This window comes from Solea senegalensis, linkage group LG3 (assembly GCF_019176455.1).
Source record: "Solea senegalensis isolate Sse05_10M linkage group LG3, IFAPA_SoseM_1, whole genome shotgun sequence".
NCBI classification, from domain to species: Eukaryota; Metazoa; Chordata; class Actinopteri; order Pleuronectiformes; family Soleidae; genus Solea; species Solea senegalensis.
Window position 1 is genome coordinate 31,663,165 of NC_058023.1, and position 25,009 is coordinate 31,688,173.

At 45.9% G+C, this 25,009-nt stretch overlaps 1 protein-coding gene across 2 annotated transcripts; it reads left to right on the forward strand.

The window, feature by feature from the left end:
* Positions 1-615: 615 nt before the first annotated feature.
* On the forward strand, positions 616-23,219 carry lrp6 (low density lipoprotein receptor-related protein 6). Of its 2 annotated transcripts, none has more exons than XM_044021316.1 (23): positions 616-927; positions 2,664-3,060; positions 7,316-7,513; positions 8,130-8,326; positions 8,418-8,549; positions 10,679-11,075; positions 11,164-11,335; positions 13,807-14,023; positions 14,578-14,867; positions 15,064-15,290; positions 15,379-15,563; positions 16,248-16,574; positions 16,664-16,866; positions 16,970-17,181; positions 17,707-17,897; positions 18,626-18,835; positions 19,158-19,283; positions 19,383-19,628; positions 20,618-20,728; positions 20,829-21,059; positions 21,145-21,281; positions 21,536-21,633; positions 21,921-23,219. In XM_044021316.1, the coding sequence occupies exons 1-23, from the start codon at positions 873-875 to the stop codon at positions 22,225-22,227; spliced, it is 4,866 nt and encodes a 1,621-aa protein (XP_043877251.1). In that variant the 5' UTR covers positions 616-872; the 3' UTR covers positions 22,228-23,219. The 2 variants fall into 2 exon arrangements, with proteins under 2 accessions (XP_043877251.1, XP_043877252.1); XM_044021317.1 differs by having other exon boundaries at positions 19,383-19,619.
* The last annotated feature ends 1,790 nt before the right edge of the window (positions 23,220-25,009 follow it).

Here is a 25,009-nt window from a genome sequence, read left to right on the forward strand (position 1 = left end):
ATTGTATAGATATGAAAGACAAATAGGGACATAATGTGAAGACTAAATATTCTAGTTTTCTGATTTAGCTCATATGTGTTTTTTATTACATTCAGGATTTAGTTCATTTGGTTATATTTAACTGTTCAGTAAGATTTAGACGTGACTTTAACTTAATGTGTTGTTTCTTTTAGTACAGACTAATATACTAAAACATATACTAATATGTGTTACGAAGAAATGTGTAATAATCAACTAAATAATATTATATACTTAAAATGTGTGGTCTAAAAAGCTCTACTTTGTCTACATTGAAATTGTTCAACAATATCTATTTATGTGAACAAACATTTGTAAACGTCTATAAATAAATATCAGACAAATCAATAAATGAAAAAAATCTGACCCGATTAATCGTCTTACTTCGAATCTAGGGGAGACGTTTTACAACAGGACGGTGTAAAACAAAACGAAACACAATATAAGGACGTCATTGTTTGTTGTAACGCAGTCACGTAAAAAGCGTAAATAAGGACAACAATAGAAAGCAGGGAGAAGCGGTAACGCGAGCGGTAGCGCGGTGACGGAAACGACGCGGCGCGGTAGAGCAGCAGCGCGGTAACGCGGCAGCTTCCTCACAGCGGAAGGAGACGTCGTTGCTCCTGCAGGACAATGTGAGACACCGACACGGAGTTAGCCCCAGACGCAAGTGATCCAGCCCCGCACAGCCCCGCCGGGATGGACGCGGGCTCCGCGTAAACACGTACCGCAGCAACACCGTCGAGGCGTCTTTGTATTTTCACACGCTTTCTGGTGCGCCAGGATTCGGCTGCACGGCCATGGGATCGGGCCGCTGAGCGGAGCGCGGCGGCAGGGCCGAGAGAACTGGGAAGATGGGTGTCGCGCTGCGGACTCTGTTGTTGTGTAGTTTTTGTTTCGTCGTTCGAGGTGAGTTCGTCTCTCTGGAGCTTCTCTCTTTCCCCTCGCTTTGCTGCTTATACTTGCGGGGACATTAAACTGGCGCTAGACAGCGGGCAAATTATTATTTTAGCGGTGCACAGTCGGAGCTGTGTCCGCGCCAGGGCCCTGCGCTCCGAGGTTTGGTTCTCCAGAGCAGAGCTAATGTTAGCATAGCTCCAGCTCCGCGTAGCTTCCCAGGCTTCTCCCGATGCTGGAGCTCCGGAGAATGAAAACACAAACGGCCCAGCGTTCGCTAACTTATCCCGGGCAGTGACTACAACCCATGTGTCTTTCCTGCATTAGCGGGATTTGTGTGTTTCAACCGGAGTTGTTTTTTTTTCCCACCGAGCTCCCGGGTGTTAGCTGCTGCTGCTAACTTTGGCTTTAGTTACTCAATCGGGCTTTGAAACCTTAGAAGCTCGGTTAGCAACAGTTAGCATCACATGCTAATGTACGCAGGTCAGTTAGCACAAATAAAAACATCCAGAACGCTTCTAAATACATTATTAAACATTAGCTCCACCAATAAATACATACACGTTACACAAAAGTAAGGTATAACATTATCAGAACAATATAAACAACATGTCTACTCTCAACAAGACATTTAAATTTGTTAAGGATTATGTTTTTAACAAGAAATATTAACTTTTTGATCCAACTATACATAAATATTTACAATAATTATGTTATGTGTGAAGTTATGTACCTATGTGTAGTTTCTGCTCATTCTTTCATTTAAATGTGTGTTTTCTTTAAAGGTTTTATAAGAAAACTATTACAACACAATATAATTATTCTGTTTACTGTTACAGCACATGGTTTATTTTTTATATTTATTATTTTACCAAGAATTGTATTGGTAAATTAATAAATAAATAATGGGTTTGTCTCAGCAATACAAACCATATAAAAACTTTTACACAATGGTTTGAATCTGCTGTGAAAACATCCTGTTCCTTTTATTCAGGAGATAACGCTTTGTTTGTTGACAAAACTCCAAGAAAATGTCAACTCATTATATTGGTGTCATTTGTTTCCTCAAAAAAGCTTTTACTAAAATGCAAAAATAATCATATTTACTGTTCAATGTTAAAAATAATAACAATATGAGTTGTTTTTTTAATCACAGTGTGCGTCGTGAACTCTTCAGTATTGATTCTTATCAGCTGTGATCAGTTTTACCATTCTACCGTCACATTAATACCAATATTTAAAAGTAAAGATGTCCAAAAAAGAACAAGCACAAATGAGAATGTGTATATTTTCTGTCTTGTACTCATTTGGTGAACATTGAGAATTGTTGATTCCCACAAACCAAGAAGTATTTATTCATGTTTAAGAAGCTGGAAAAATCAGAAAACTTGAAAAATAGTTGATGATATATTATATTTTATAAGATTAAAATGTTTTTTTATTGTGACATTTGTAAGTTTCTGAGAACAAAAATAATAAGCTTCAGAGCTACAATGATTATAAATCGATTACTAAATTAATCAAAATTTCAGCTTCGTAAATGTGAATATTTTCTGGTTTCTTTGCTCCATAAAATAAAGAAATCATTCAAATTGAATAATTTTTGTTTTTTTTAAATCATCAGTCATTATTTCCACAATTTGTTTTAGCATTTTCTGACAATTTATGGACCAAATAACCCATAAATGAATGAAAAAGTGAATAGATAGGACCCCGCTTTTTTCTGACTCTCCCTCTCTTTCCCGCAGCCGTGCCGCTGCTGCTGTATGCGAACCGACGGGATCTGTGTCTGGTGGATGCGGCGCATGGAAAGGCCAATGCCACGGTGGTGGTGGGGGGGCTGGAGGACGCCGCCGCCGTGGACTACGTCTACTCCGAGGGCCTCATTTACTGGAGCGACGTGAGCGAGGAGGCCATCAAACGCACCGTCTTCAACCAGTCGGGCGCCAGCTCGGTCCAGACGGTGGTGCCGGGCCTGGCGTCCCCGGATGGACTCGCCTGCGACTGGTTAGCAAAGAAACTTTACTGGACAGACTCGGATACTAATCGGATTGAGGTGTCGGAGCTGGATGGGACTCTGAGGAAGGTTCTGTTTTGGCAGGAGCTGGACCAGCCGAGAGCCATCGCTCTGGATCCAGAACGAGGGTGAGTCTCGGAGGTCACGGGGAATCATTCCTTATACCCCTAACAAGGGTAAAAAATAATTTAAAGGGGTTTTAGGTAATGAGATATAGTCAGAACTGACTGCGCTGTGAGTGCCCCCTGCAGAGAACATGAAAAATATCTCTACCAGCTGTATCTGCTTAATTCTACTACATCTTCAGAATGTGTTTGTCACTGTTTAGACCGACTTTTTCCGAATGGAAATTAAAGTTTGTCTCACCTTGTATACCACTCACTCTCCCACACCATACTCCAAGCTGCTGGTCTGCTGCTATGGCTGCTGCCTCGTGTGGTCACTTTGTGTCACTGACTTAAATGTGAACAAAGAATTTGAAACACAGAAGTTTCAAATAAGACTTTTGAACTTAGCGATGGAGGCAGCAGTGGATTGACAACTCCTGTGTCGCTGTGAACTCCTTTGGACTTTGGTGCAGGGAGAGCGAGCAATTTTACAAAGTGACACCAAAGTTCAATTTGGTCCATTTACGACTCGGAAACACACACACACAAACACATCCATTAGGACTCAGATGAAAGAGGCCTGTTAATGTATTCATTAGTTTTATTTAAATGTTGCCGCCGTCTTCTCTTGTTTCTATTCACGGAAACTCTTCCTCTCAACTGTTTGATCGTCATGCCGTCGGAGATTAAAGTCACAGCGACGCTGTCGTCACCCGCTCACGCCACCCCACATCTTCAGTCTGTGAGATGCAGACCTGCGGGTTTACAAAATAAGAGTCTCTCACGTGAAAACGCCCCTGTGCAAAATAAAAGTCTGTGTCCAAACGTGGGCGCACACGTTCAGGGTCTGGAGAGTGTGTGTGGACACATTAGCATAACGCTGCTGCTTTCCCCGGTGCGTGAAATGTTTTGCATACGTTTGGTTTGCTGCCATTGTTTATTGTTTGGGTTGTGTGTGTGTGTCTTTTAAACAGAGCTCCTTTGTTGCCATGGAGGCAGTTTTGTTTTCCCAGCAGCCAGTGAGGCAGGTGAAAACACAGCTAGCTAAGTTTAAGAACAGTCTCTGGCCAAATGTGTGTGGGACACCTGAGGAGTCCACCGTGTCGAGGCAGACGTGGTTCATGAGGTGTTGACAGGGCGGAGTCTGGTTTTGTAAATAGTTGTTTACACGCAGTTATTTCTCAAACTACCACTGGTGGTGTGCAAGCTCTAAAGGTGGCTTTAAAGGTGGAAATCTCATTACTATGATGAGGAATGCCTCTGACGCGGAGGAAAATGCTGTTTCTGGCATCGTTGAGTGAATGAGTTTACACAGTACGGCTGCGACCAGCAATTATTTTCATAATCGATCAATCGGGAAAGTTTAATGCATATTTTTTGTCGTGTGGAGGGTTAAACCAACCAATTGTTGATGGTTAATTCAGTAACCGGTTAATGCAATGATCCCGTACCTCGACTTTAAAGTACCTTAGATTAAGTGAGTACATTTTATTTATAGAGCACCTTTCCCAGGTATAAAACCACAAAGTGCTTCACAAGAACAATTATGAGATTCACCCTGATAGTGCTCATGCTAACGCTATGCGACATCGAATTCACAGCACGTGCCAGTGGCAGCACTGAGTAACTGCAGTTTTAAAGCAGCGTGCAAGCTTAATCAGATTAGTTGGTTTTGATAATAAAAGGTATTATGAGTCGGCCCATTATTACGAATCCCCTGTTTTTGCTTGAGAAACTTGACAAATGTTGCAGAGTCCCTAAAACTTTATATTTTAAGTTATTGGGTTTTTTTTTTAAGCGTGTTTTAATAGTTAATTATTTAGTATGTAATTGCAGTGCAGTGAAGATAGTAGAGACACACCAGTAGTGTGGTTACTCAAGCAAATAATTTTTATATTATTTGTTTTAGGGCTGCAACTAACCCTTTATCTCATAATCGATGAATCTGTGTTGTACTCGTTTGGTCTGTTAAATGTCAGAAAATGTTGAGAACTGTTGATTGTGGTTTACCGGAAACCAGGAACTATTCACATTTAACAAGCTGAAAAGTATTTTCTGGTTCCTTTGCTCCGCTTGACAAAGAAATCGTCAAAACGGAACCATTTTAGTTTGTGGACGAAACAGAGACATCGTAGAACGCCGTCACTTGCAGGTTCGAGAAACGCCGATTGGAAATTTTTCATCATAGGGACCAAACGTTTCAGACCCAATTGTCCAGTGGCGATTAGAAAAGCGGTTTATCGTTAGTGTTGTTGTTGATGTTTGTTAATGAGTCACTGCGTCAGTGTGACGTTGTTGTACGGCGAGGACAACCAGAATGTGGACGTGTTTGTTCTGTAGAAAAAGTCACTGTGTCAGGTTTTTTCCCTCCCTGATTATTCAAAAAAACAGAACACAGAATTAAGAAACTAGAACCCAGTTTGTGTGTAAATGTTCTACATCTGTGTGTTAACGTAAATCTAACCCTGGTTGTGTATAAGATGCTGGGTTTGTGCGACACACACACACACACACAGTGCGAGCGAACGCGTGGCGTCTCTCCACATACTTTCAGAGTGTAGTCAGGTTCAGTCTGAGGAACTGGTTCTCCAAATCGACGCAGGAACGCAGAGCTGGACTCGGTTCAACTGCGATGATTAATGCATCAGGTACCAAACACAAAGACGCTCTTGTGGTGAGGGGATGTGTTGTGTGCACGCCATTTCTTTCTCTCTCTCTTTTCTCTCTTCTTTTTTTTGACTCGGCTCCACTGCCTGGTCGAGGCCAAACTGTTCAGACCTGAATGTTTGGAGAGAGGTGAAATCATATCTGCATCATATCCATACTCTCCCCCTGTGTGTGTGTTTGCTTTGTTTGCAGTGAAACCCAACCAGCTGCTGCGTTTAAAGGCTGTTGGAGTTTTTAGCTCCTGGGCAGAATATCAGTTTAGCTTTTGTGTCGGTGTGAATGGGATTAGGTGCAGTGGCCGGCAGAGGCCCCGCCGCCACCGCTGCTGCTGTGTTTGTGGGTCATTAGCTTTGACTTGAAACATCAAGTTTCTTTCCTGGATTCAACTGGTTTAAAATCTTATCTCACGTACATTCCCATTCAGTGTAGTTCAAGTTTAAGTGGCTGCAATGTGGCTTAACAAAAGGCTCAACTAATAAAATGTCAATTAGTTTAGGTCTACAATACCTGAAGAACATTTTTCATGTCATTTTCCAACAGGAAACTGATGTTTGCAAATCACTCTCCCCACACCAAATTCCATAGAGAAAATAATCGATTTTAGCTCATGATCAGCGTAGTTCAGGTTTAAGTGGCTGCAACATGGTTTAACAAAAGGCTCAACTAATAAAATGTCAATTTGTTTGATTCTACAATACCTGAAGAACGTGTTCACATGTTTATCTCACTGTTGGGCATCGTTTTCAAACACACTCTAAGTGAAGTTTGCAAACCCGTTCTCTCTCCTCACACCAAATTCCGTAGGAAAAATAGTCGATTTTAGCTCACGGAGACACAGTAGCTGCTGCTCTACTGACTGCTGCCTCGTGTGGTCAGTTTGTGTCACTGCGGTAAATCCGAACAAAGAGTTTTGAAACACCGAAGAGACAAAGTCATGTTGGTGGGGTTGTAGCCTCTGTTTGGTGGAGTTTGTTGAGGTTCAGTCCAGGGTTCCTGTGGGGGGAGGAGAGGGGTTGATGGAGTGTGTTTGGGGGGTGGGGGGTGGTGGAGGGTCCAACTGTGATGATAATTAAGACGAACAAAGTGAAGAATTAGCCGCACAGTGGTCAAACCCTGCCTCCCACCACTGATCGTCTTCCTGTAGCTGAGAGGAAACAGTCGTTGTGTTCCTACGGTCACAGCTGGAGCACAACATTTAAGATTGACTTTTGTCTTTGTCCCAGTTTTACAAGCTGTGGTGGGGAGTCCAACTCCTCCCCCCCCCAATTCGAAGTTGTGTGTGATGATAGTTTCTTCCAGGGATCGTGAATGTGAAATAGCAAAACCTTTTGCCTTCTTATACCGAGCTTCTGGTTCAGCTTTAAGCTAGGGTTTGGCTTTAGTTGACTTTTGGCTAGCTTCTGTTAGCATTCTCCTCCCTGAAATGGTCTGTTTACAATTTTACCGTTCTACTATGGAATTAGATTTTGTTCTTTGAAACAACTTGTTCTTTGCGCTCCCTCATTTGTTCTTTGTGCTCCCTCATTTGTTCTTCAAATCGTAAAAAAAAAAAGGTCATATTATGTGATATTTTGGGATTAATCATAAATGAATTCTCTCCCTCTTTTAGGTACATGTACTGGACAGACTGGGGCGAGGTGCCAAAGATCGAGAGGGCGGGAATGGATGGCACCAATCGATCGATGATCATCGACAAAGACATTTATTGGCCCAACGGTCTGACGCTGGACTACAGCCAGGAGAAACTGTACTGGGCCGACGCCAAACACAACTTCATCCACCGATCCAGCCTGGACGGCTCGTCCAGGTATGAACATGCGTTCACACAGAAAGACGGTTTCACTGTGAACACACCACAGGTGTGATGGTGCATTCACACGTCCTGAAACTGAATTTCAGCAGTCTTATCAATAATTACACTGGATCCTATTTTCTACAACTGATTTAATTCCAGGTTATTGGTCACTATTTAGCTTCGGCCTTTAAAACCTATTCAATTCCTGTGGATGTTTCACAGTAAACCTGCAAAATTCTGCATCGCAAGGGGGCTTTTGTTGTGAAGGGATCAGCAGGAAGTGTTAAAAAAAACATAAAAAATATTGATTATACATCAATATTTATGATGTAATGGAGGAGTAGTGAGTGATGGTCATTTAAAAAAACAAAAAAAAAATGTTTATGTTTTTTTTTATTTTGTGGCCAAAGAAACCAGGAAATTCACATTTAAGAAGATAAACAATGTGAATATTGTCTTAATCATTAAGAAAAACAACACTCACATTGATGTAATCGATTATCAAACTAATGATCAATTCCTTGGTTAATTTTTGCGGCCCGTCATCGTGTTAGGCGGCCAGCGAAGTTTGATTTGTTGTGGAAATGTTGCGTTCACTGACCCCGTGTGTCTGCGTGTTTTCACTCAGGGAGGTGGTGGTGAAGGGCGAGCTGCCTCACCCGTTCGCCCTCACGCTGTATGAGGACACGCTCTTCTGGACCGACTGGAACACGCACTCCATTCACTCGTGTCGCAAGCAGAACGGTGGCGAGCAGCGTGTCGTCCACGCCGACATCTTCTCGCCCATGGACATCCACGTCTTCAGCGCCAAGAGACAACCTGCCTGTGAGTGTCTCACCCTCGTGTCCTCATGTTTACGTGTTTTTTTATTATTTATTCCGATTTTAAAATGTGTAAACATGTGTTTGTGTTGCAGTGAATAGTCCGTGCTCGCTGAACAACGGCGGATGTTCCCACCTCTGCCTCCTGTCGCCGAACAAGCCTCACTATCAGTGCGCATGTCCCACCGGAGTCCAGCTGCTGGAGGACGGGAAGACCTGCAGAGACGGTGAGTGGGGGACCCACGTGTGTTTGACACAGGGGTCGCGTGAGGTCAACGCATCACGGCACAAGACGGCGCATGGTCTTAGATGTGTTGACAGATCTTTGAAGAAGTATATAATTTTGATTTAAAAATACACAGAAATGACGACAACATATTTAAAAAGGTCAATTAAAGGTCCAGTGTGTAAGATTTTGGTGAAATTTGTTTATTTTTTGCAATATACAATCAACTGGAATGTATTAATTGTTTTCGTGCCGTGAAATCTTCTTCTAATCTTCTTTGATTATTTGTGTTTTAGCAGAATTGCACCATATTTACAGTCAGTTTCATTGTTTTTCATGTTATTTCAGAGTGTTATAAATATTATATAAGTCGCATCGCCTCGGCTTTACCTTTTAAGCGATGACAAACATCTTGATCTCATTAATATTGTGATATATATCCATGTCAAATGATATCACTAAGAGTGGCTTAAACTAGCTAGTTATACTAGTTATCCAAACATGGAGTTGTTGTTAAAGTGCTGATTCTGAGTTCAAGTGTCATGGCGATAGATTTGCGATGTCCTCGCGTCAGTAAGTTTGCAGAGACGATGGAGGACGCCGCGGCGAGTCTCGACGTCTTGAGACGCTCTAAGGCGTAATTATTTCCGCTTAACTTTAGAGATCATATTTATACACAGATGCTTCAAAAACACTGGACTCTGTACTCGACCGTCCGCCGAGTCTAAACCAAACAAACTGTGTGTGTTTATTCTGCGGCGACGCCGAACAAAAGCAACAAATTAGGAAAGGTTTAAAGTCCTGAAGCGAGCGCTGCGGTGTGTGTGTGTGTGTGTGGGGGGGCGTGGCTGCAGTGGAACAATAACCTTCAGGTCAGTCTGTGGCCACGTTTCACTGCAGCAGCAGCAGCAAGGAGAGAAAAGGGAGCTCCAGTGAAACGGTTAAACCTCAGCAGTGAAAGGAGCCATTGTCTGCGGCGGGGTCATGTGACCACGTCCTTCACAAAAGCTGCTCCACCTTCGCTGCTCCGTCACTCTGCAGCCGAGGGTCACTGAAGCAAAAATGTAAATAACAGAGGCGGCGGGGGGGGCTGGGGCTGGCATTCACACAGCTTTGGTGATGGAGCAGGATCACCATGGCAACCGCAGGTCAGCCCAACAACACCTTTTTAGCTGATGACAACAAGATGCAGAGGAGAGAAAACGCCTGGGTTTTTAAATTAGAGGAAAGGCTAATGGGGTTTGGTGCCAGTGCTGCACACACACACACACACACACTAATGAATTCAATGTGGCTGTTTGGGCTGAAAATTCTTCTGTTTTTCCCTTTTTCTCTCTGAAAATAACAGATATTTCTCCAAACTCCTTCGCTGACGCACGTCACAGCAGATCTGGAACCTTTTATGTTTCCACACTAAACAGTCCAGATCCTCCGCTTCAATTTCACTCGCTGAAAACTGATTCCAACTTATATATCTTTGTCCTTATTTAATCCGTAGCAGCAGGGCATGAGCTCAGTGAGCGCGCGGCTGCCAGCAGTGAACACCAGGAAAAACACTTCATAACACTCCAAAAAAGAAAAAAGAAACCTCACCTGTTAAAATCTGTATCAGGTTAAGTCTTTGTTATCTTAAGAGTATTATTTTTTGTACCACTTTATCTCGGGATTTAACAGCATTTTCAAACAGGAAAGTTCGTGTCACTTTGGAAACCGCTCACTCTCCCACACCAAAGTCCACAGAGAAAATCGATGATATTACATCACAGCACACAAGAGGTGTTGATCCACTGCTGCCTCCATCAGTTACTTTAAGTGCTATTTTATGACTTCTGTACTTGAAATCCTTTATTCAAATTTACGTTAGTGACACAAAGTGACCACACGAGGCAGCAGAGCTAAAAACGCCACTTTTCTCTATGGACTTTGGTGTGGGAGAAGTGACACAAACGGCAGTTTCCTGTTGGAATAATCGATCTTAACAGCGACAAAAAGCAGTGGACAAATTCTTTATATAGTCGCTGCATATACATGCTATATAGTATCTTGCTCTGTTGCTGCTGTTAGCATCTGTTAGCAACAAAAGTAAGTCACTGACAGCAGCTTTAATTACTCGACTCCTCCCCCCTCCAGGTGCGACTCAGGTGTTGCTGCTGGCCCGACGGACCGACCTGCGGCGGATCTCCCTGGACATGCCGGACTTCACCGACATCATCCTGCAGGTGGACGACATCCGCCACGCCATCGCCATCGACTACGACCCGGTGGACGGACACATCTACTGGACGGACGACGACGTGAAGGCCATCCGGCGCTCGCTGCTGGACGGCAGTGACGCCCAGTTCGTGGTCACGTCTCAGGTGAACCACCCGGACGGCATCGCGGTCGACTGGATCGCCCGCAACCTGTACTGGACCGACACGGGGACGGACCGCATCGAGGTGACCCGCCTTAACGGGACCATGCGCAAGATCCTGATCTCGGAAGACCTGGACGAGCCCAGAGCCATCGTCCTGGACCCTGTGGCCGGGTGAGTCTCAGTTTGTATGTTTCTCCACAAATGAGGCGTTGTTGTCATTGCGATGCGTTGACTGACGTGTGGTGGTCCACCTGCGCAGGTACATGTACTGGACGGACTGGGGGGAGCTGCCAAAGATCGAGCGGGCGGACCTGGACGGACTGGAACGCGTGGTGATGGTGAACACGTCGCTCGGCTGGCCCAATGGCCTCGCGCTCGACTACGAGGAGCGCAAAATCTACTGGGGCGACGCCAAGACGGACAAGATCGAGGTCAGTGTGGTGCTGGTACTTCCTGTGGGCCTTCAAAGTAAATGAAATCACACGATTGGGAACAAAATTTAAAATTAAAAAAGCTCAGAGGAAGTGAGAGTGTGAGACGTCGGTAGATTTTTTTATTTTAGCATGACATCACTTCCTGAGGAAATGCGCTTTGATTTCAAAATAAAACTCATTCAATAGAACTAATTTAGAAAACGAGGCTGTCGGGAGGGACAAACAGAGAAAACTTGTTGGCTCCATGTCCCATCAGTCTCTGGGGTCCCTTTTCTGTCTGTCCTGTATCTCCTGTTCCGTGTGTGTGTCTCTGTGGAGCCTTTGTTTCTCTCTCATTCATCCCTGTCCCTGTACCTTATTTACCCTGTCCCTTTCTCATGTCTCCTCTGTCTCTCTTTCGTCTCTTTTCTCTATTGTTTTCTTCTCTCTGGACACTTTTGTCTCCTGTCTCTCTCTTCTCTATGTTATTGTTCCTGTCCCTCGTGTGGGGGGGGGTCCCTCCCTCCACACACCCCTCTCCCTCTTGTCTTTCATTCATCTCTGCTGTATAGTGTCCCAATGTCTCTTATATCTTGGGTCTCTCTCTTTTTGTCTGTCCTGTGTCTCTCTGTCTCCATCTCACTGTCCAATCTCCTGTTCCTTATGTGTGTTTGTGTCTCTCTGGAGCCTTTATTTCACTCTCATTTATCCCTGTCTCTTGTCTCTCATCTGTAGCTTGTTGCCCTGTCTCTTGTCTCCTCTGTCTCTCATCTCTTTTCTCTAGTGTGTCTGGAAGGCTGTTGTGTCTCTCTCATCTCTCTGTTTTTGTTTCTGTTCCGTTTCGTCGTCCGTGTCCCTCATGTCTCCGTCTTTCTGGATTTTGTTGTTTCTGTCCGTCTTTTATGTACACTCTCTCCCTCTTTTCTCTCTCGTCTTTCTCTGGACTTCTCTTTTGTCTCTCATTTTGGCATCCCGTCTCCGTCAGAGCTGTTACACATCATGTCCTCATCGGTGGCCGCAAATCGCCCCCGGGGGGGCAGTGTGAGAAAACATGGCTGTGATGGAGCGCTCTCATCCTCTGCGGTCAGCGTCCTCATGCCATCGCCTCTGCGACCCCTCGTGAACCCCCCTCTCAGGAATCCCCCAGGGGACTGTTTCTCGCCCAGACTCCCTCGAGCTGTTCTGGAGGTTGTAGGGGTAGTGAGGGGCCTCCGCTCATGTCCCCCCCTCCCCTGCAGGTTCCTCGGAGGACCCAGTTTCTGCGGCGAGGTCCCACATCTGGTTCTAATTGCGGGCGGGTGCTCCAGCTGCGGTCAGCTCTGTTTAGAATAGACCAGAATCTGAAACCATCACCGCAGCGCGGTCACGAGTCCCGAACCAGCGGAGGCTCCGAGCCGAGGATGGAAACTTCATTTATATTTATATACTGTGTGTGTGTGTGTGTGTGTGTGTTAAAGTGGAGGATGTTTTGAAACATGGCAGCCGGCCACACTGGGGCTGTTCTGGGATCAGCGAATCGCGTCGCTCCACGCTGTGTTGATGAGTTCAGGGACCGTGAGCAGTTCACTGACCTCAGTTTTAGGGTTTTTTTTTCTTCTGTTTTTTTTTTGTCCTCCCCTCTTTCTCTGGATTCCTTACATTTCTCTCACTCTGGAAGTTTCTGTGCGAGTTGAGAAACATTTCGAGTATTGATCAGAGTCCGACACGGAGGCCACTGAACGATTCCGAGTTAATATGCCCGTCACTCAGACACTTTAATGAGATCAGTTTCATCATTTACAAGTTTCTAACTCAATTATCCCTCCAATCTTTGGAAAAACCAAAACCATTTCCACTACTAGACGTCAGGTTGGTTTGCCAAATTCTGTAATTTAAATGGTATTAACTCAATTATGCAGCATTACTGGGTATTTCTTTTAAAAAATGTCGGTGCCAAATTTTGGTGCGCGAGAGCGAGGGCCGCACAGCTGCTCCGGCTTCCTGCGCCTCAGAGAATCGTACACTGATCTGCTGAGATGTTGGGACTCGTTTTTCAAAGCATTAACTACATTTTTGTGCTGGCAAAGTGAGTAAAGAAAAAGAAGGAAGATTTATGAAGTATCGAATGATTGAATCCAGGATAACGCAGTAATCTGGATGCCGACTTCCAGTAAGTAACAGAAGTTCAGAAATGGAACGGTTCTTCAAGTGTCCACCGGACGTGATGAAGCTGCAGGTCGTCTGACCTCCGACCCCCCTGCTCTCTCTGCCTCCCGTCTCACGTCAGAGTCTCGTTCCGGGGTAGATTTGTTTAAACTGACTCCAGCTCCGTGACGTCAGCACGGCTGTGGAAGAGGAAGAGCAGAAATGTGGCGGCCACATGTTGCCGCCGTTTGTTTGCTGCAGCTGTTGCTTCTAATTACCGCCGCTGCGATGTGCTGCCAGGCCGCCGGGGCTCTTCTGAAGGAGCTAACGTTTCTCTGGTGTGTGTGTGTGTAAAATGTATCCAGGTGATGGACATGGACGGCACGGGTCGACGGGTGCTGGTGGAGGACAAACTCCCGCACATCTTCGGCTTCACGCTGCTCAACGACTACATCTACTGGACGGACTGGCAGCGGCGCAGCATCGAGCGTGTCCACAAGCACACGGCGGAGCGGGAGTTCATCATCGACCAGCTGCCCGACCTCATGGGTCTGAAGGCCACCAACGTGCACAAGTACTCTGGTGAGTTTAGGCCCCGTTTCTGTCTTTTCCTCAGTGAAATAGATAATGTGATGTTTTGGGACGAGCCGAGACGATACTTGGCACCGATACTGGTCAGAATCACTGATAATGGGAAGAGAAAAATCCAAATGCAGATTTTTAGAAATCAGGGCAGCCGATGGTGGACAAATCTCATATTTTTGTCTTTTTTTCTTTCATTTTATGCCAATTTAAATGATTGATAATGCCAAATATAGGTCTTCCTCTAGTTTGAGGATGTTTATTTATTCTTTATGGGAGAATAATATATGTAATGCAGTTGGAGAATTAGACATTGGTGTTGGTAGATACTCAATGTTGTGACATTGGTATCGGCCACAAAATCCTTTTAAATGTGAAATAAGAAAAGAAAGTGTAAAAAATGCAATTATTAAGACACTTTGAGTTTTAGGGAACAAAGATCCACATTTTCGGACATTTCATGGACCCAACAACTTCAACAGAATCACTGTGTCGCGCCAGCGTCGTCATTGTTGTGTGTACTCTGAAGATGTTGTGGTTCTGCGACGCCTCAGGTACGAACCCGTGCGCGGAGAACAACGGCGGCTGCAGCCACCTCTGCCTCTACAAGCCTCTGGGCGTCCAGTGCAGCTGCCCCATCGGCCTGGAGCTCATCGCCGACATGCGCACCTGCATCGTCCCCGAGGCGTTCCTGCTCTTCTCCCGCCACACCGACATCCGCCGCATCTCGCTGGAGACCAACAACAACAACGTGGCCATCCCGCTCACCGGCGTCAAGGAGGCGTCGGCACTGGACTTTGACGTCACCGACAACCGCATCTACTGGACCGACATCACCCTGAAGGTGAGGGCGGAGCTTCCTCTGTCTATGTACCCCCGTCCCTCTATGTATGTCCTCCTTTGTTGCTGTCTTCCTCATATCCTTCTTCTTCTTCGTCTGCTCCTCCTCTTTTCATCCCCTTGTTCCTCTCCTTGTTCTTCTTCATCTTTGACTCATGTGTCTTCACGAGGCTTTGATTTAACTTCTGCTACCCCCGCAGACCATCAGTCGTGCCTTCATGAACGGCAGTGCTCTGGAGCATGTGGTGGAGTTCGGCCTGGATTACCCAGAAGGCATGGCGGTAGACTGGCTCGGCAAGAACCTGTACTGGGCTGACACCGGCACTAACCGCATCGAGGTGGCCAAGCTGGACGGGCAGCACCGGCAAGTCCTGGTCTGGAAGGACCTGGACAGTCCGCGAGCTCTGGCTCTGGATCCTGCCGAGGGGTGAGAACTCTCGTCTAGAGTTGAAGATCTGTGTATGTGAAAGGGTAAAGCGAGCTTCACTCTGACTGCTCTCTCCCTGTCTTCACAGGTACATGTACTGGACCGAGTGGGGCGGGAAGCCGAAGATCGACCGGGCAGCAATGGACGGGACCGGTCGCATCACGCTGGTCGCAGACGTGGGCCGAGCAAACGGGCTGACCATCGACTATGCAGAGCGCCGCCTCTACTGGACCGACCTGGACACGACGCTCATCGAATCGTCCAACATGCTCGGTAACTGCGGGGGGGCGGGGCCAAATATCAACAGTATGGGTTATCACATGACTCTGTCGGTCAGTGTCACATGACCATTTGTCATCAGGTTTCGCGGTGGTCATCCGACACGTAAACTGTGCGTTCCTGGTGCGAAATAGTCGCCATGACAACAGATGAAACTGCCTTTTTTTTTTTATATAAAAGCCTTACGATATAAAATCTGAGTCAGCTTAAAGCAGTAGTACGTAAGTTTTATGTAAAAACAAGTTGGTCAAAGTTGGTCGATCAGCTCCACGCGACTTTCTCTGCGTCACCCGCCGACATTCCCACGCTGCACACAGGAAGTGATTCTTTTCACGACGGGACAGACGGAGGCAACAGCAAGTCTGACTGGAAACAAAGACGCAACAGCAAAAAGTTTCAGAAATGCATTTGTTGATCTGCAGTTTTGACGAAGACAAACTTGCGGTTTCTCCACCCGCCCCTGCTCTGCTGCTACTCAAACGCTCCCTCAGGCGGGTCTGATAGTTTTGCCTGATGTAGCCGGTTTTAATTAATTTTGTTCACAAAAAACAAACCGATGAAGGAAAATGACATCGATCAAGGAAAGTTACGCACTGCAGCTTTAAGGGAACAGTATCGCTATTGCGTTTTCCAGTCTAAATATTATATCTGACATTAACTCTTCTACTTTGCTTCCAGGTCAGGAGCGCGAGGTCATCGCTGACGACCTTCCTCACCCCTTCGGCCTCACCCAGTACCAGGACTACATCTACTGGACGGACTGGAGCCAGCGCAGCATCGAGCGCGCCAACAAGACCAGCGGCCAGAACCGCACCGTCATCCAGGGACACCTGGACTACGTCATGGACATCCTGGTGTTCCACTCATCCCGGCAGGGCGGCTGGAACGCGTGCGCCTCCACCAACGGCCATTGCTCCCACCTGTGTCTCGCTGTCCCCGTCAACAGCTTTGTGTGCGGCTGCCCCGCCCACTTCTCGCTCAACAACGACAACAAGACGTGCAGCGGTGAGTCGCGCCGCCACAACTTCCTGTTTCCTCCGCCTTGGCGAAACTGTTGTGAAAATATGTTTTTTTTTGTTTTCTGTTGTCCTCAGCTCCGACTTCGTTCCTCCTGTTCAGCCAGAAGACGGCTATAAACCGCATGGTCATCGACGAGCAGCAGAGTCCTGACATCATCCTGCCGATCCACGGCCTGAGGAACGTCCGCGCCATCGACTACGACCCACTGGACAAACAGCTTTACTGGATCGACTGCAAGCAGAACGTGATCCGCCGAGCGCAGGAGGACGGCAACCAGGTGAGCGCCCGTCACCGCCTCTGTTGTTGTTTTTGTTAGCACCGAATTTCCCGCCGCCACCGCCATCTTAACCTCGCAGCCTGGTCTCTGTCTCCGCCCACAGAGCATGACGGTGGTGGGGAGCGCTCTGGGTGGGCCCAGTCAGGGGCTGCAGCTCTACGACCTTAGCATCGACATCTACAACCGATTCATCTACTGGACCAGCGAGGTCACCAATGACATCAACGTGACGCGCACGGACGGCAGCAGGGTGGGCGTGGTCCTGCGGAACGACCACGACAGGCCGCGTGCCATCGTGGTCAATCCGGAGAGAGGGTGAGTCATTCAACGCGCGTTTCACCTGGTCCGCCTCCCTGTGATGTCACTTCCTGGACCATTTTCATATCTTTACAACCTTAAATTTTACTTTAATCAAACACAAGAACATTTCTCTTAATATTTCTAGAGATGGAAACATAAAAAAAAAAAATCTAAAGATATTTTAAGCATATAGTCACTGCTTTATGTGCTGCTCACTCTCCCGCACCAAACCCCATAGAGAAAATCAATGATTTAAGCTCATGGGGACACAGGAGCTGCTGTTCTACTGCTGCCTCGTGTGGTCACTTTGTGTCACTCGCGTGAATCTAAACAAATGATTTCAAACCCCAAATTCATAAAATAACATATTTAAAGTTACTGATGGAGGCAGCAGTGAATCAACAACTCCTGTGTGCTGTGATGTAAAAATCACTGATTTTCTCCATGGGGTTTGGTGTGGGAGTGTTGAGCTCGTTTAAAAAGCGACACAAAAACTCAGAAAGGAAACATTTGTGATCATGTGACCTCGGTCTCTTACAGATACATGTACTTCACCAACCTGCTGGAGCGCTCGCCAAGGATCGAGCGGGCGGCGCTGGACGGCACCGAGCGCGAGGTTCTGTTCTTCAGCGGCCTGGGGAAACCTGTTGCGCTCGCCATCGACAACGAGGTGGGGAAGTTGTTCTGGGTGGACTCTGACCTGCGACGCATCGAGAGCAGCGACCTCTCCGGTGAGTACGGAGGACTTGGGCGCCACCCGCAGGTGAAAGTACCAGCCAATCAAAGGCTAAGGGTTTCTCACACATGCGTCACGATTAAGAGTAACTATTATCTTAACATGGTCGTCATGACAGCAGATTAGCTTAGTTCCCCGAGTGTCGCTGGTTAACCGTCACAGGGAGGAGGAGTTTAAAAGATAAACAAATCTTTCTGATAGGACACAGGAGGACACGCCCCCTTGAGGGCAAAATGAGTCATGAAACGGTGTAAAATATTTTGTCTTTTATCAAAGTGACTCATGAAAAAGCATCAACAGCATTTAAAGAGGGGAGAGTGACGGCGTTCAGCCCGACCTCAGCACATTGCGGCGATGCTCTGGCGCCCCACACAGGCCGAGTGGGATGTAAAGCATGTCTCTGAGAGGACGACGGCGACAGTGATGATGTAAAATTGTTGATTTTTTTCATGTGGCTTTAGTGTGGGAGAGTGAGTGGTTTACAAACTTCAGTTTCCTGCCTCTTTAATAGTGAGATAAAGCAGCTATCGTATTCATAGACTTAAGTTGACTTAGATTTAATTGATGTGTGTGATGTCGCTGACCTTGGTGTGTCACTGTTCCCTCCTCCTGCCTCCCTCCTCCCCTCCAGTCTCTCTCACCTTCTTTTGTGTTGCCTTTGTTCCTGAAGTTTTTTGCCCTACAACCTTGTTTTTTTTCCCCCGGTACCTTTTTCCGACCCAGGAGCCAATCGGATCGTGATCGCCGACTCCAACATCCTGCAGCCGGTCGGGCTCACCGTGTTTGGGAACCACCTGTACTGGATCGACAAGCAGCTGCAGATGATCGAGCGCATCGACAAGACCACGCGCGAGGGACGGACTAAGATCCAGGCACGCATTGGGTACCTGAGTGACATCCACGCCGTCCACGAGCTTGACATGAGGGAGTACAGTGAGTAAACAAACACAGCGTTTGTGTCTGATGGTACGATCACACCAGACGTAACATGTTTTTCCTTGCTTGACTTGGATTTTTTTGGATAAGTTGTGTTTACGAGTTCCGTGATTGAGAACTACTCACTTGTGGCTAATGCTAAGCTAACTTTGTTCATGGTATAGTGTGACAGGATTCCTCATGCCTTACTCACCTCATGCCCTGCCCTCTTTTGTCTTCGCCCAGTTGGCTTTTGTGAACTTAATACGCAGATATTTTTCCACATCTGTCAGTTGTATACAGGGGAACTGCCTGACCTCTGACTTTTGTCGTCCTCCAGGTAAACATCCGTGTACGTGGGACAACGGCGGCTGCTCCCACATCTGCATCGTGAAAGGCGACGGGACGACGCGCTGCTCATGTCCCGTCCACCTGGTCCTGATGCAGGACGAGCTCTCCTGTGGAGGTGAGCGAATAAGACGACCTCAAAGCGACCTTGTCTCTGAACTCTGTTGGAGCTAACATGCCAATCTTAACCTCGTTTTTTGTGTTTTGTGTCCCTCAGAGCCGCCCACGTGTTCACCGGAGCAGTTCGCCTGCACGTCCGGCGAGGTCGACTGCATCCCGCACGCGTGGAGGTGCGACGGTTACGCGGAGTGCGACGACAAAAGCGACGAGGAGAACTGTCCCGTCTGCTCCGAGCTGGAGTTCCAGTGCGACAGCCTGCAGTGCATCGACCAGAGCCTGCGCTGTAACGGCGACTTCAACTGTCAGGATCGTTCAGACGAGAGCAAGTGTGAAGGTGTGACAGGTAACAAGACGCACACACGGCGAGTTCTTACACCGACCCAGGAGGTTCTGGGTCTCACTAATGTTTAACAAATTATTTATATGTTGAGTCAAGCTTGTGGTCCACACGGTGGTGAAGTGGTTAGCACTCTCGCCTTGCAGCGAGAAGACCCGGGTTCGAGCCCCGGTTGGAACAAGGGCCTTTCTGCATGGAGTTTGCATGTTCTCCCCGTGTGTGCGTGGGTTCTCTCCGGGTACTCCGGCTTCCTCCCACAGTCCAAAAACATGCAATGTGGGGATTAGGTAAATTGGACACTCTAAATTGACCGTAGGAGTGAGTGTGGGAGTGAATGGTTGTTTGTCTCTAGCTGTGTGTGGCCCTGCGATGGACTGGCGAACTGTCCAGGGTGTACCCCGCCTATCGCCCGATGTAGCTGAAATTGGCACAGCACCCCCCGCGACCCTCTGGTGGAGGATAAAGCGGTTAGATGATGACTGACTGACTGAGTCAAGCTTGTGTCAAAACAGCTAGCTAAGTTCGCTCATCAGCATCAGTCAGTGATGCACAGACCGAGCTACGGCTCAAGAGCGAGATAGTTAGCCTGTTAGCATCAGTCAGTGGAGCACAGAGCAAGCCATGGCTCACAGCATAACATGTCAGAAAACCATCTACCGGTTAGCAAGCTATATATATATATAGATATATATGAATATATGTAATGTTTTGTTGAGGTTAAAAAAAAACCAGACATACATAGCCGCTAGTTAGCTGCTGAGGAAATCTGGACTTAAGAGGCCAAAACTGGCTAGTTAGCGTTGTAAGCGGTTGTTAGCAGCACTGTAATTAGCATAACCTTTATATGCTAACTGTTAAATGATGTCTGTTTGTTTAAAATTAAATGTAAAACAAACAGGAGAAAACTTAATTACAACTGTACTTACAAGTGACAAGTGTATTTTATTCACGATCATTTGCTGATGATGTCGTTTTGTTTGTTTGTCGTCCGGCAGTGCGATGTCCTCTGGACCAGTTCACCTGCGCTAACGGTCAGTGCATCGGCAAACACAAGAAGTGTGACAACAACATGGACTGCTCCGACAACTCGGACGAACTCGGCTGCTGTGAGTCTGCGAACTCCTGCGTCCTCTCACACACACACACACACACACACATTTTTATCGTTGTGTGATCATCACGTCACTTCTTTTTCTGTGGCTTCAGATCCGACAGAGGAGCCGCCTCCTCCGCCCAACACCACCATCGGCTCCATCGTGGCCGTCGTCATGGCGCTGTTTGTGGTCGGCGCTGTGTACTTCGTGTGTCAGCGCGTCCTGTGTCCGCAGATGAAGGATGACGGTGAGACGGTTACCAACGACTTTGTGGTTCACGGGCCGTCATCTGTGCCGCTGGGATACGTGCCGCACCCGAGCTCGCTGTCCAGCTCGCTGCCCGGTCAGCAAGCTGAAATAAAATAATAATAATTAAAATCTGTGATGTCACCGCCGTCTCTGACGCTGACGTTTGTTTTGCTCCACAGGGATGTCCAGAGGGAAGTCTGTGATTGGCTCACTCAGCATCATGGGCGGGAGCAGTGGGCCGCCGTACGACCGCGCCCATGTCACGGGGGCGTCGTCCAGCAGCTCGTCGAGTACCAAGGGGACGTACTTCCCACCGGTGAGAGAGAGAGAGAGAGATCAATATATGACTGTTTCCTTGATTATTGATCATTTCATTCAAATCATTTGGAAGAAAATTTTATTTTATGAGAGAAGTGAAAGCCTCACACTGAGTTCAGGGACAACTGGAAAAATCTACGTTTGTGTTTTTATGTTTGTTTATATTTGTGTTTATGCTCGTGTCTTCTGTTAATATGTTGTGTTATGTTTGTTTTCTTACATTTTAAGATAATCGATCCTTTTGCGTTTCAGATCCTGAATCCTCCTCCGTCTCCAGCTACCGTTCGTTCTCAGTACACGCTGGAGTTCGGTTACTCGTCCAACAGTCCGTCCACTCACAGATCGTACAGGTGCGTGTTTGTGGCGCCTTCAAACGCCGCTTTCATTTTCTGGTCTGAACTTTTACAAACTCGTGTTGGGCTGTTTATTTACTGAAGGAAAGGAATATTTGATACATTTTTACTGCTTAAAACTCAAAATGGAAACATTTATTTTTATCTGAAGGCCTTTCACAGCCCACCTGCCATACCACCATGGCTCACTAGGGGGCCCACACTTCGCTGATCTACACTCTGTCACGTTGTGTCATTAAAACAATATTCTAATGAAGTTTAATTTGAACGTCTCTCTCCCGCAGCTACCGGCCTTACACCTACCGCCACTTTGCCCCGCCCACCACACCCTGCAGCACTGACGTGTGCGACAGCGACTACACACCAGGACGCAGGGCGCCACTCAAGTCCGGCGGCACTGCCGCTGCCAAGGGCTACACCAGCGACCTCAACTACGACTCGGAGCCTTTCCCACCGCCGCCGACGCCGCGCAGCCAGTACTTGTCGGCGGAGGAGAACTGCGAGAGCTGCCCGCCGTCGCCTTACACCGAGCGCAGTTACTCCCACCACCTCTACCCACCGCCGCCGTCGCCCTGCACAGACTCCTCATAAGCCGCCGCCCCACTCTCTGCCCCGCCCCTCACTCCACACAGCTCCGCCCCCTCACTGTAAATAGCAATTGTGCATATATGAGGCTAAAAACGGGAACGAGAGACTGACATGACGGAGGAGGAGCCTTGCGGCAGGAGACAAAGGAGAAATGGAGCTGCGAACATTTGTACATTGAAAAGAGAAAAAAAAGCATATTTATATATTTTCTATACAGTGTTTACTGATGACATCATCGAGGTTTGTATTAAGACAATTTGTAAAAAAAAAAATTTTTAAAGGAAAAGAAAAAAAGGTTTTTATTAAAATCATCACAAACATACGTTGCCTTAAAGGAGGAGGAGCACAAAACGGCACAAGGCAAAATGTACTACTTATCTGATGCCAAAAACAAACGTCACGGCGGCGGCAGAAGAGACGCTCGGCAGCCATCGTGTCTATGGTTACAATGGGAACTGGATCAGAGAAACATGGCGAAGCAAAACTGGTCATTTACACAAAACAAACATGCTTTGTTGGATTGTGAGTCTAAAAAAAAAAAGGCACATATTTATTTAGATCTACAGAAGAGAGGAGCGTTTCTCAGCAACAAACGCTAACCATGTTAAATCTACGGAAGCCCAGAAAGGAGCGTTTCTCTGCAACAAACACTAACAAGGTTAAATCTACGGAAGCCCAGATGGAGTGTTTCGCTGCAACAAACACTAACAAGGTTAAATCTACGGAAGCCCAGAAGGAGCGTTTCAGCAACAAACGCTAACCATGTTAAATCTATGGAATCCCAGAAAGGTGCGTTTCTCTGCAACAAACACTAACAAGGTTAAATCTATGGAAGCCCAGAAGGAGCCGCTTTCTGCAACAAACACTAATGAGGTTAAATCTACGTGAGCCCAGAAGGAGCGTTTCTCAGCAACAAACGCTAACCATGTTAAATCTACGGAAGCCCCGAAAGGAGCGTTTCTCTGCAACAAACACTAACAAGATTAAATCTACAGAGAGCCTCCTCAACAATTGAAAACAAAGTTAAATCTACGGAAATCCAGTGAGGAGCGTTTCTCAGCAACAAACACTAACAAGATTAAATCTACAGAAGCCCAGAGAGGAGCGTTTCTCCTCAACAAATGAAAACAAAGTTAAATCTACGGAAATCCAGTGAGGAGCGATTCTCAGCAACAAACGCTAACCATGTTAAATCTATAGAAGCACAGAGAGGACATGACCTAATCCTTATATCAATAACACAAAAACTTTCTGCCTCTTTGAATTTTGTTTATTTTTTATTCTTACTACCTAGGTTCCCTCGTGTCTGCTCTAAGCCTGGACATGAAGCAGGAAGTGGCGATGTTGGTGTCACGTGACTCGCAGACGAGATTTAAACCAAAACAAATGCCTGTGTTTGACTCTGTTTTCTTATTTCTTCTTCTCTCGACGAAAAACCCTAAAACGCTCGACTGCATCGTTTTCCTCCACATCCTCAATCTGATTTTTTTTTTAAACACAAACACGATCTTGTGCCTGAGCAATTTCGCACCTTCATATCTTTTTTTTTAATTATTGTTGTTAACTTTGAGGAAAGAAAACAAAAGGAACTCCAGTTACTCATAAATGCTCTATAGTATTTTTGTACCACATATTGTGTAGATATAACGTATTTATAAGCTATATAGAGAATCATTGTAAATCTATCCATTGAACTCTTGCAGTACTTTTCATTCCGTTTTTATATATATATATATATATATTATATATATTGCCTCATTATATTTTTCTACAGAAAAATCACTCAAACGTACGGCGACAATCTCAGATCAGAACATATTCAGGTTTCCATGGAAACAGCGTTTTTTTTTTTAGTGTTTTTTTTTGTCGGTGGCAGATGTGTGCTCGTCTGGTTTGTCATGACAACCACAGATACACTTTCAGAGATGTCCTTGGTCACAAATGATTGGTTTGTTGTTTTGTTTTAAAGAGAAAAAATCCAGCACACATTTTTTACCCTAGACAATCGAAGAATTTTTACCGTTCAAAAGTCAAAAATCGTACACTGAATATCTGTTTTTATTTTTTCAAAAAAATTTGAATAAAATTTCCATTTTTTTGACATATTTATGGCTTTTTTAAAAACATTTTTTTATAGCAGCCATTTTGTGACAAGTAAAATCTGTTCATTCATGTTGAAATGGCTGCTGTGGAATTGTTGTCCCCCCTCAAAAAATATTTGTCGTACTTTTTTTTGAAGTAAAATTTTTAATCCGACCAAAAAGTTTGTTCAAAACTAAAAGCACATTAGAATTTTTTTTGTTTTACAAAAATGTGTCAAAAGTTTCTTAAATTTCTACAGATTTGCCAAATGTGTTAATACATTATAAAAGCAGCACAAATAACTTGTCTCTCAGAATCAACAAAAAAAATCAGCGAGACTGAGTCGTGATGTCATTTCCTGTATTATTATTTTTTTAATTTTATAAAACACAGTGCCAAAGTATGTGATTTTGGAAAATTTTACTTTGAAGAGTTTTTACCGTCAGTTTTCCTGAAGCGAAACACAAACCAGTGAGAGCAGCAACGTTTTTCTCGGGCCAGTACATGAACGTGACGACATCTTTCCACTGCCAACCGCGTACGACTCACGAGTCCACATCAGATGGAAGAATTTTTGGGAAAGGTTCTCATTCGCTAACTGCACTTTACAGGACTTTTTTTTTGTTTTTTGTTGGTTTTTTTTACTGGTACAAACATCGTGGTCATAGTTGTGTAATGATGAATTTCAAAATAACATGCTCAA

Bases quoted from the DNA above. Each gene is read 5' to 3' on its own strand.
- lrp6 (XM_044021316.1), top strand. From the start codon at position 873: ATGGGTGTCGCGCTGCGGACTCTGTTGTTGTGTAGTTTTTGTTTCGTC. The intron at 16,575-16,663 runs GTGAGTCGCGCC...TGTTGTCCTCAG, and splicing joins CGACAACAAGACGTGCAGCG to CTCCGACTTCGTTCCTCCTG. The intron at 20,729-20,828 runs GTGAGTCTGCGA...CTGTGGCTTCAG, and splicing joins CTCGGACGAACTCGGCTGCT to ATCCGACAGAGGAGCCGCCT.